We start from the raw sequence: 12,216 nt of genomic DNA on the forward strand, positions 1-12,216 counted from the left end.
GCAAAGGCTACTTGAACCAAAGTGACTCAATTTTGTTTGCTCGGACGACGATCCCGTGCAGTGCAGGAGTCTCCCTCCACCCCCCCCCCCCCGGCATCCTCCCTCTTGTCCCCACGACTGAGGCTCAGGAACAGCGTGATCTGCAGGAACTGCCAGGAACCAACGTCTGCAGCTGCATCTTTTTGCTTCACATTAAGGTGCCATCCGGTTGAGAGATCCAAACTCTCGCGGTGAAAGTTTGTGAAACTTTCTGAACCTGCAGGCCTAATCAGCTTCTGACCCAACATAGCATTCTTTTTTCGTCTAAACTACTTCTGAGGACTTTACTTCTCCGTTTGTTACCAGAACTGATCTGTCCTATCCAAGAACACTAGACTATTGACTTTGGCCTCGCCTATTGAATTGAACTGACCCTCCTGGTACATTGAACCTTTGCATTGCCTAACAGAAGTGTTTTCTAACCCATTGTACAAACTTATATCTTTCTCATGATGATCTGAGAAAACTGTCTGACCTAATAATAAATAGTAATTCCCTGTCAGACACACGACGGTTGAATTATCCACAACTGTTGAATAGATTCAAGCTCCTCCGAACATCAGTAAACCAAAAGAACCAATATCATACACATGCCTACTTAAGCATAATTGCGAATAAGAGAGAGGATTTGAGGCGTGAAGTAAAAAGAAATACGGCGACTTCCGCAAATAAACTATGAAAAAATAAGACTACTCAGGCAGCAGTACAAAAACTGGATGAAGAGTAATAGAGCTTTGCAAAGTCAAAATGATGCCGAAATAATGCTGCACGCTCTAAATAAGCATAATACAAGAGATCTGTGGAAGCTACTGAACCCTCAATTGGCTTCCACAGATAAAATGTCAACAAACATGGATGAATAGAGTTGAAAAACACATTACTTGAGCCTCTATAAGGATAGCACCAACCAGGCCAGTCATCGACCAGAAAACCCCTGGTCCTTCACTTGGGAGACTGAAGACATCAAGAAAGCGATCACCAAGTTGAACCCCTCACAGGCGCCGGGTCCTGATGGCCTTTCTAACAAAGTCATTAAAGCAAATAAAACCATCTGGATAGACCTCTGCTGCCACATCTTCATCACAATTGACAAAACCAAGTCCATTCCACCATTGTAGCAAAAAGCAGTATTGCTCCCAATCTACAAAAAAGGGCGACACAGCAGATCCATGTAACTATAGACCCATCGCCCTTTTAGACCCATCGGGAAAGATTTTTGCTAACATACTTCTGGAGAAACTAAACACCTGGGCCAAAACAAACCAGATATTCGCAACAAGACAACTGGTTTTGTGAAGCATGTTGGCACAAATATCAATCTATTTCTATTAAATCTGTTAAAACAAGAGGCATTTTACAACAAAAGACAAATATATGCAGCATTTATCGACCTCAATCTGGCGTTTGACTTAGTTAATAAAACACAGCTGTGAACCAAACTACATCAATGGGGATGCCCGAACAGCATATTGGAGCAATTAAAGCTACTCTATCATAATACATGTATTAGAGTTAGACTATCAAAAGACAGCACAGTCTCAGATGCCATTCCAACATTCAATGGCCTTAAGCAAGGCTGCCCATTATCAGCGACGTTATTCAATCTATTCACTGCTGATTATGAAACTGAGACCAATACCCCGATGGCAATTCCGCCAAAGTAAAATGCAACAAGCATCCCATGCATTATGTACACAGATGACATTGTTTTATGCTCTCAAACCCCAAGAGGCCTTCAAACAGCCCTGTCAAAACTAGAGGCCTATATGAAAGCAAAACATCTCGAAATAACACCTAAAAGTCGAAAGTTATGCTGCTAGCTCCGACCCACAAGACAAAGGAGCAATCGAAAACAATGTTCCCGAATGGCCAACCCCTAGCTCAAGTAACAACTGTGAAATACTTAGGAATTTGGGTGAACCAATCGCCCACAGAATCCAACTGGAGTAGCCATCTACAAACAACAACTCTATCATTAGCCCGCCACGGTCGTTTCCTACATCAGAAATATGGGAGATTTTCAATGCAGAATGGCAATCCTTCTCTACGGATGTGAATCGATGATTAATCTAGATGGGACGATATTGCGCCGCCTAGGTCTTTTTTGGAGGGAAAGTCCTGTCGTTACCACAGTCATTCCCAATGGTCCGTTTTCGATATGAACTGGCACTTCAATCGCTGAAATCACTCTACATATGGAGAAAACTAGATCTGTACAGGAAAATCACTACAGATCTCCACACTCCGGCGCTAGAAATATTGCAAGAAAAAGAAAATGCAATACAAGCAACTACCCTGATGGCATGGAAAAAACATATGGAAGACATCAGAATTACGGCAAATATCTCAAAAGAATTGTTAACGCTATGCCCGGAAAAAGCAAAAAAAAGAATCACCCAAAGCGACTAGATAGCGACTATAGAGGCCAAAGCGAAATTCAAACTTAACCAAGAATGTAAATTTGATACTCACCCAGTAAATTGCCTCCCAGCCTATCTTCAACGCTTCCCATCTGCCCAAGTCAGTGACACTTTTTATTACGTTTCCGGCTAAATTTGCTACCAACTCGGAGACTATTGTCAACTAGGAAACTTTTACCAAAGGACTTGGCCTTCTGCAGATTCTGCAATCAAGAAAACGAGCTCGAAACACTGAAGCATATTATCATCTCCTGTCCAGCTCTGATTGATACAAAGTTGCGTGTTAGAGACATGTATTTATCCTCATCAACTCAACTTGCAACTGAAGACTGATGGGCTAAATTTCTTCAGGGTAGAACGAAAAAAGAAATCTTCACCATTGTTCACTTCCTAAACACGATTTTAGAAGACAGTAGGAAATAAGAAAGAAACCATCTATGTATATTTTATCTGATCATTACTCTGAAAATGGTATATACGAAATATGAAAGGTTTAAAATCTAAACCACATCATTTTAATAAAAAAGAAAATATCTTTCTCTTCCCATTGAAAGTAATTGAAGTGCCATTTGGCTCCTTTTTCAGGGGAGCACAAACTGTCCCTACAACTTAGTTTGTTACTGTAGTGTATTGGTGTTTCATATTAAGTTGATTTCTACTAGTGAATGGTTTCTAAATGATTGTGTAAATAAATGTATGTATTTTTTACCAGGAAACCTTGTGGGTAAGTGTCTGCTTGAACCACTGTGATTGTGATACTTCTGTGTAACTTCAACTACTGCTCACATTCCCTCTTGGGATAAGCCTGGCTGCTCAGCTCGCTACCAAAGAGTGTGTGGTACAGACTTGTACCAAAGGTTGTGTTTTGCTTACACCTGTAGTCCTCTGCCTAACACTGGTGGCAGCGGTGGCCTAAAGTATAGTTGTACATTGAGTGTGCTACTATTACCTTTGTTCAAAATAACCTTCACAAGGCTAAGCTCCACTAAAGAATCAATTGTTTTATAATGCCTAATATGGATAACTACAAACGGGAGGCCCTAGTCATTCTTACAGTAGATCAACTGAAAGAAATGTGTAAAGTTAGGAACCTTGCTGTTAAAGGAAGGAAACATGAATTTATTGAAAAAACACCAAAGATTGAGAAATTGGGCTGTAACCCCCAATGTCTCACACAATGTGGATACTGTTGATGAGGAAAATGATGATGCATAGTCTAGCTCTAATATTGTTGAAGAGGCAGATGAGTCCGAGGAGTCTCAGGATGTGAGCCCCACTGCCCCTCTACCTGCTGTTGGGCCTCAAATTTTAGCCACAGGGACCCTACCAGGTCCAGCACGGAGTCCAGAATTTGTCTCTCTTGAAAAGATGAGACTTGAGTTAGAATTCAAAAGGCTCCAAATGCAAACTGAAAACAAACATCAAGAACTCAAGCTCAGAGGAATGGAATTGAATCATGCACTTGAAATGAAGAAATTGTCTCTTGAAAATGGTTCTCTCCCAGAGTCTTCTTGGTCTTCCAGTCCTAAGAGGCCTTGCATGCCTAAAGAAGCTGTGAGTATGTATGAGGTGAGACTTGATATTTTGGACTGGTTGGCTGCTTTTGAGTAGAACTATGGGATTCAGGGTTTCACAGGGAATCAGTGGATTCCTTGGCTTTTGTCTAGGCTCCCCCAGGTTGCAACTGATGCTGTAATGAAGGTGGGGCAACTTGAGAGATTGGAGTATGAAAATGTTAAACTAGCTTTAATAGCTAGATTTGCGAAAACTCCATCCCAGTACCCTATGAGGTTTAGGACACACAAAAAGCATGATGGTACCCGTAGGGCTATCTGGGTGTTAATGTTTGAAAAACTTAGATGGTTGGGTAAAGGGTTACAAAGTTAACACTTTTGAAGGAATGAGAAATCTGTTTGTGTTGGAATCTGTTTTTGATGCCTGCTCTCCTGAGCTGAGGCAGCACTTGGCTGACTCTAAGGAACTTGATCCCAAGTTGTTAGCAAGAGCAGCTGACTCATAGGTAGCCACTAGGGCCACTCATAAGGATTCTGGGGCCACTTCCAAAAAGGATGAGGGGAAGCAGCACAAAGATGAGAATAAATAGAATTCTAATTCCAACCAACCAGAAGAGGCCCGCAAACCACATAAGAGTAGATCCCATGGGAAACCTGGTAGGTCTAGTGAATCCTCTGGTATCCAACCAGAGGGAGGTCAGGAGAAAACCCCATTCCAGAGAGCATTTGGTAAATGCTATGTCTGTGGGTCTGTAGACCTTGCGAAAGGATATCCCAGATGCCAGGGTAAACCTGCAGGGGTCAGCACTGTCTCCTTAACCTTCTCCCCAGAGGAAGAAGTACAAATTGCCAGTGCTCACTTTCACCTATTGGCTGAAGAACCCTTGGGTGTTCAAGCCAATGTATCCTTAGGGCCCCTGGGTCTTGGTAAGAAACAGAATATGGATATGTACAACTCCATTCCAGAGAACTCTAGAGGGTATTCTATGGACAGTGTTCTTGTAAATGGCCAGGACACTCCTGCCATGACAGACAATGGGGCCAGCAGAGCAGTAGTGGGCGACAGCTTTTTCAAGCCTGAGGATGCTGCTAAGGCACCCAGAGGTCCCACTAGATTTTCTGGATGCCCTGTCCAATTGGTTCCAATTCTACCAGCTCTCATTCAGTGTAACAATATGACAGTGAGGATTCCTGTCAGTATTCAGAGTGAGGTGCCTGGGAGAGTCCTGTTGGGGAATGACTTAAAAACTCTAGAAGTAGTGTGCAGTACCCCCAGGCCTCCCAGTGAGAGGAAACAGAACCAAGCCAAATCGGCTAGAGAGGCAACCTTAAGAGACCACTCCGGGCCTGTGAGAACCTCTACAGAGACCCCCACTGTACGCCCTTGTGTTAGTAAGTTGACCTCTAACCAAGGCAGGTCTGAGGCTAGAATAGTAGGTAGGGAAATGGAAGCCCCAACCAAGCTCCATCATTGGCCATCCAGTTGTAATGTCTTTGACCTCCCCACCCCCTGCTTCTGAGGAAGAGGTGGATAGACCAATTGAACCTCTTTATGCCCGTAAGAACTGGTAATTCTCAAAGCTGGTGGAAAACCAGGAAAATAGGTCTAAGGCTAAACACCTTAAAACTGTTAGAGCTTCTACTGAAGACTCCAATGTAAATCCTAGTGTTTATAGGGAAACCTCCAAAACAGGTAAGGCCAGATCCCAGAGGAAGTGGCAGCATGTACCTTGCTTGACCACAGCCCCTCCAACCAAGATAACTGAGACCCGACCTGCTCTTGTGAGAGAGGTGGTGAGGAACCATGGATGCCTCTCTAGGTCTAAGGGAATCCTTTCTAAGGACCCCTTGAAAAAGCCTATTGTAGGTTCAGAGGTTGTTACAACTTTTGAGGGACTGTTAGATCAGATCCCCTATACATTAAATAAGCCATAGCAAGAGTTACAAAAGGTTGCTGGTGACCTCAGCAGGCCATTTAACCGACTTGCAGTAGGAGATCCATCCTGGTGGATATTAGATCCTCCTGACCCTTAGTCTGGGGAGGACGAGTGTTGGGGAGAATTCTCAATGTGCGAATTCCTCTCTACCTTCGAGACTCCCAGCTCTTTTGCTGAACTTTGGGACTCTGTACTTTTTTATTCTGTATTAGGTTGTTGCCTACCTAGAATAACTTCAGTAAAGTGTAACATTGGGTTTTACCCCCCCCACCCCCCATTGTGAGGTTAAACAAAGTATGTGGGTTTTACTTACCTTGTGGTAGCTGTGTGCCATCCAAAATAAGTTACACGAGTTACTGCTTACCTCAGTCTGGGGTTCCCTGATTTCAAAAGCACCTCTAATTGTATATTACATCCTTGGGTTTTAGTCATCTAGAATAACTGTGTGTTATGACAAAAGTAGTTATAGGTTTTTACTGCACTTAGAATAAGTGTTTCACTAGGCATCAAAAGTATATTGTCCAGTTGACTGATTACGTGATTTGTGCTGAGAATCATTATACAACTGGAAGGGTCTACTGCCCTTGCATTACTGAATGTAATTGTAAAAAGTAATCATTGGTTTTTACTCCCCAAGAATAGGCTTGACCTATACTGAATGTGTATGAAAAGGTTTTGACTTCCCTAGAACTACTGTTGGGTACTTCAAATAGGTCTATACTTGGGTCTGTGTACTTTCAAGTATAGTGTTGTGGTTTTATATTGTGGTTTCAAATAATGTTAGTATTTACTTACCCTACTTGTATTTAAATAAATCCTTTATTTTTACATACATAGTGTTTCTTTAGATCATTTGTATGACAATTTCACTTGCACTGATTCTACAGCCCTCTCTCCCTCCTAAAATGAGCCTGGCTGCTCTGTCTACACTACCATATAATCAGGTGGTACAGCCTTTTACTAAGAGAGGAGTCGAATACTGTCTCAGTTGAATGGGTTTACTAAGCCCTTAATTGGACTTCAGAAAAAAACTGTCGTAACACCCTCGTATCGACCGAATCAATGAAAATTCAGATCATTGAGTTGGGAAACGCACATCTGTTATCAGCACATAGATGCCCCTCTGGCCCGCATGGGAGCTCTGTAATTACACCCATCATGGTATGCTCACTGATCGCTATCATTTATCGAAAATCACCTGCAAAGTTAGTCCTCTCTTCGCTGTTGCTATCCTTTTGTAAGGCTTTCAGATCGAGAAGCTTAAACCTCCCTTTTCAGGAAATGCAACACAAATAAATACTGCTTCTTATTAATTTCTGGGCAAAGCTCAGTTTATATTGGCACATCTGTAAGGTATGATTTCAGGCACAACAAAAACTCTGTATGCTTATGACATGTATTTCTGATTATAATCGATGTTTCTGAACATGAATGGGGCTTACATGAAATATTATGGAGAAACCTCAGTACATTTAGATTCCAGGTACCTGTTTTCATTGGCCCTACTAGGTCTGTGGCAAGCCACACAGTTTAATTGTGCCAAGGAGGGGGAAATGAGATGGAGTGCAGGAGGTGATGTCATAGTCCTTCTTTATTTTTGGTGCTTATAATGAAAAAGAATGAAAACCTACAATTAAAGCCTCATGTTATGAACTGGTCTTTTGTGAGTGGTTATAGCATGTACCTTGGAACCGGTGGTATTGTATTGTCAACAAGCATTCATGAAAGGGATTGTACTGCATTTACATTCTGCACGCTCCATGCTGAAATGTTAACTTGTTCGTGTGTGTGCGGTCTCCGCCAGGTGCCTTGGGAAAGCGGACCCAGTTCCAGGAGAACTTTTTGGCGCAGCTGATTCTCGATGTACGGCGACAAGAAAATGTCCTCCTGCACGACGAGCTAACGCCAGCCGCCACGCCACGGGAAATGCTGCCAAAGGTATTTCCATCGCAGCATGGACACGCTGTGTGCTGATATCATTCGCTTTGTTGATTCGTATTCACACAATTCTTAAGTTAATAAAGCGGGAAGTTGCTTGAGTTCAGCGCCACATAAGAAGCGCTATCTGTTTACAAGATAGCCTTTGCATTCAGGTAGAGGGGATACTATTTTTTTTTTAATGATCAGACTTTGATTCAGCGCATATTAAGTAAAGAGCTATTGTGGGCTCAGCTGCTATTAATAGGGGATTTACCAATACTGTGTGACCTTAACATGTGAAATCTTTGCCATTCGTGGCCGCCTTGGGACCTTCAGAGTATTTTCTACCAATCGAAGCCGGTTATTCATGTGAATCAAGGCACAAACTTGGTTGAAACGATTGTTACTTGACTATGGGCCTCATCACGAGTTGGGCCTCAGCCCTTAAATGCGGCGGTAACGCTATTACTGCTGCATTTAAGGGTCAGCACAATCTCGAGTTGGGCGGTAAGATGGAGTTTTACCTCCAGCCAGAAGCTGGAGGTATAAATTCCCACTTGGCGCCTGTTTTCGGCGCTATTATGTACCGAATGGGGAATGGGGACTTACCGCCCCCCGCAACTCTGGATCCAGCACAAGTTGCACCGCTCCGAGTTGCGGTAGTGCAAATAGCTTTGGGCAGTATACCGGCACAGATACCGCCCAACCCCTGATGAGGCCCTAAATGTCAACAGGACATGTACCGTTGGGCCCACCTGAACACATGCATTCAACAGAGGTGGGAGAAGCATCTTGACCGATCTGATCAGAATCCCTGGCAGGGAGATGCCAAAGGAAGCAAACCTGTTATGCTTTGTCTTTACTTTTAATGGCTGTACGAGCCCATGCATCCAACCACAACTCCATTGGCATTCTCCTCTGTAGTTTCTCCCTCCGTTTCCACACGTAGACATGTGACTTTCAAGCATCATGAAAATATGGGAAACCGAGTTTAGAAACCTCACCTTTTAATTGTAATTTCGTTATAAGTGGAAACACACCACCCTTTTCAAGCAACTGATCCCTGTGGTAATGATGGAATCACTACTTTTTTGCACTTGAAAACCGCTGTTTCTAGTGTGTGAAATCAAGAGGCTCCCTATCTTTATAAATATGCCCAACCTTTCGGGATGGCATGGAAAGTATACTGTATTACTTGCAAGCTCCATCCTAATATTTCAATGCAGCTTGTACTGCATAATTACCAGAAAGATTCTTCTATTTTTTCATGAAACGAGAAAACAAGATTTTGAGCATTATTGTGATCCTGTTGACAGGCGATTATTGGTCTACTCCGAGTTAGTGATAAATAGTGCCGCAAACGCCACAAGTTCTGTACATTCCTAGACGTTTAAACATGACCTGCATTTCACTATTCTGGAGAACCTGAGAATCTTCCCATTGCAAAGAGTCAAATACTTTTCGTATCTAACTTGTTGCCTAGTTAGGTTTTTTTTTTCAAGTGTTTGGACTTTGTACACTAGTCTATGACGAAAGTTTCCTTTGATAAATGTGCCTCCCCTTACATCAATTTAGGTTCTTGTGCTGTTTCTCAAGCAGTCACTGAGCAGAACATTGCTTTCATATAGGAACCCTAAATATTTTGCCAAGTTATTTTCCCTTTGGGGTCAAAATGGATTTGATCAACTTTGTTCCTCTGATTCAGTTCCATTCATATCCTTAGATTTCGAATGAATGACCTACAGTGCTGATACCTCTAAACACTTGAGGCTTTCCACTGTTTTGGGGGAGCGCATGACTGGCTTTGCACATTCTAAAGATTACGGGCGTGGGGGTGGCATTGGTATTTTGTATCGCTCCCATTTACTATTTCTCCATCCTGTCCTAATCTTCCTCCTTTTGTTTTGTGTAGTTTGTATCTTGACCTAGCAACCTCTTGGCTCAGTCACCTCTTTTTGCGAGGCTCTTGGTGCACTTCTGTCCTCTCTTCTGACCACCCTTTGTTCCTCATCAGCGACTTGAATCTGCACCTTTCATCACTCCACTGCTCCGCTTGATGCTTACTAGATTTCTTGTGATCCTACTGTTCCTTCTCAGGCTCTTTTAATTCTGCTATTTCCTCTTCTTGCATCACTGGCTGAACTTACTACTTGGTCTGTGGGCTCTGCCTTCACTCTCTTCTCCTCCGCCATCTGACACTCGTGACTCTAGCCTTATTCTCTGTTCATTCCCACATGCAACCCCCTCCTCAACCATGGCTATCTCCTTCCCTCTGGTTTCTGAGTTGATGCCTTTGCCTTGCTCAGCCCAGTTGGTGTAAGTTGCAGTACCCTACTAATGACTCCCATTTTCTTCACTTCCTATCACCTATGACACAGTTCTCCTCTTTGCTAGGCAACAAAACTACACAGATCTTCTTGGCTTTCTTTTCATCCGCCATGTCACCTACAGACTCCGTCCTGTTATTCCTCCCCCCCCCCCGGCTCCTGACCCTGCCACCACCTTATCCTTATCGGCTTCTGATCTGACCACCTGTTTTTCCACCAAATTTGCTCTTTGTTCTTTTATTTCTTCCCTATCTCCTCATTCTGTCCTTACCTTTCTTCCTCCCAGCCTTCTTTTCTTCTTCTTACTGATGCTGACACTGAAATGTTTCTTTCCAAAGCTCCCCCTACCTCTGCTCCGACTGATCCCCCCCCCCTCTCCACTCACTGCTAATTCCCAAGATCTGCCCTTTTCTGCTTTCCCAACTTGCATCTCTTACCAATGCCTCTCTCAAACACTCTATCTTTCCATCTTCCTTTAAGCACACATCGATTCTTCCCATTCTTAAAAACCCTCGCTCGATTGTTCCCTTCCCTCAAACTTCAGACTAGTTCTCTTCTTTCATATCTTTCTAAAGTTCTGGAGCGAATTGTCTACTCACAAGTCTCCACTTACCTTAACTCTAATTCTCTTCTTCCTCTTTGCCAATCTGGCTTACAGCATTGTCTTTGTACCGAGACTGCTTGCGGTTCTGTCACTAACTCGCTTCTTTTAGCCATATGTGCCAAAGACTGTTCTTTATTGGTACCCTTTATCCTATCAGCAGCATTCATACTGTTGGCCACTCCCTTCTGCTTGCTTCCCTTGGCTTTAAAATATCGGTTCTTCGATGGTTTCGTTCTTACCTCTCCAGCCTTACCTACTCTAGCTCATGGGCTGCTAGCCCTTCATCTACACTTCCTCTCTCTCATGGCGTCCCCCGGGTTTGGTTCTGGCCCCCTGCTTTTCTCTCTATACACCATTCCTCTTGCTTCTATCCTCACAGGTTCATTAAATATATACGATATATAGGTTTACTATGCAGCAAAAGATCAATAAGGAATCAGTCACCCACCCTTTTCATTATAACAGCTCAGCTATTAATTGAAAGACATTGTTTCACAAACATGCCAGTTTATACAGAAAAGTATTATCACTTCATCACCCAGCGATATGAGGCAAGATTGAATAACGCAGAATTGCTGCAGAGAATGTGAGAAGGAAGCAAACTGATTTAATTTAGAAAAGCATCACATAAACTATCCTCAGTGTGAACACAGACGTGTTTCAAGCTAAAATAAGAAAATCAGAACTAATCCAACATTTCAATGAGAATGGTGCAGCACTTTCTTTGTGCCTCGTAATTAAAAGGAAATCCTTTATTGCAATTAAATTTGATACAGCAGATTCGAAGATATGTGGAATCTGAAAGTGCTGTTTAAAGTGAAAATGACATTATTTGCCAATCAATTATGCACGAGGCTAATTCTACCCTTTTAAAATAACTTGCCATTCACAGCGGGACTGGGTGATTTTCCATTCCTTCGTCAAAGTGGCCCAGGGCAGCCTCTCTTTCTCTGCTTCTCCCCAAGGCACAATCTCTGATCCATTGCCCAGGCAATCCACAGACTCTTTCCCACTCTCAGCACTGGACTTGAACCTCACTCGGGAAATGAACTCCTAGTAGGGCGGGCCCTCCACACTCTTCCCTTCAACATTAGTTCACCAGCCACATTCACAAAGGGAACAGACTTGCTTCCCAGAGCCAATACATCACAAACCTAAATCTTCAAAACGACCCAAAAGCCCTGCATTAATTTCTGAAACTTTATTTAATAAATATTCCCTTGACACACCCACTTTTCTGTATCATTTGACTGGAACGCCTTCTGCTCCCAATTCTTACCTCACCTACCCACATCACCACATGATTTCCTTTTCAATTTCTTTCTCCCTCAAACCCTGTCCTGTCTTTGGAACACAATCTCAGCTGGAAACAATACATTCCTTTTCACAGTCCCCCGTGGAAGGCCTAGATGCATTCTCCTGCCATCCTCTTCATGTTTCATACAAAACAATGAA

The 12,216-nt window shown here is 42.9% G+C and overlaps 1 protein-coding gene across 1 annotated transcript in view; it reads left to right on the top strand.

Annotated features, from left to right (window-relative positions):
- Positions 1 to 12,216, top strand: part of TTC27 (tetratricopeptide repeat domain 27) — a 1,783,878-nt gene that overhangs the window by 677,938 nt on the left and 1,093,724 nt on the right. Inside the window, exon 7 of the mRNA XM_069607906.1 lies at positions 7,715 to 7,848. Coding sequence (XP_069464007.1) covers positions 7,715 to 7,848 — 134 coding nt within the window. The remainder of the gene's footprint in view (positions 1 to 7,714; positions 7,849 to 12,216) is intronic.

The sequence above is a fragment of the Ambystoma mexicanum genome, chromosome 4q (genome assembly GCF_040938575.1).
Source record: "Ambystoma mexicanum isolate Mex_15411 chromosome 4q, UKY_AmexF1_1, whole genome shotgun sequence".
Classification (NCBI taxonomy): Eukaryota; Metazoa; Chordata; class Amphibia; order Caudata; family Ambystomatidae; genus Ambystoma; species Ambystoma mexicanum.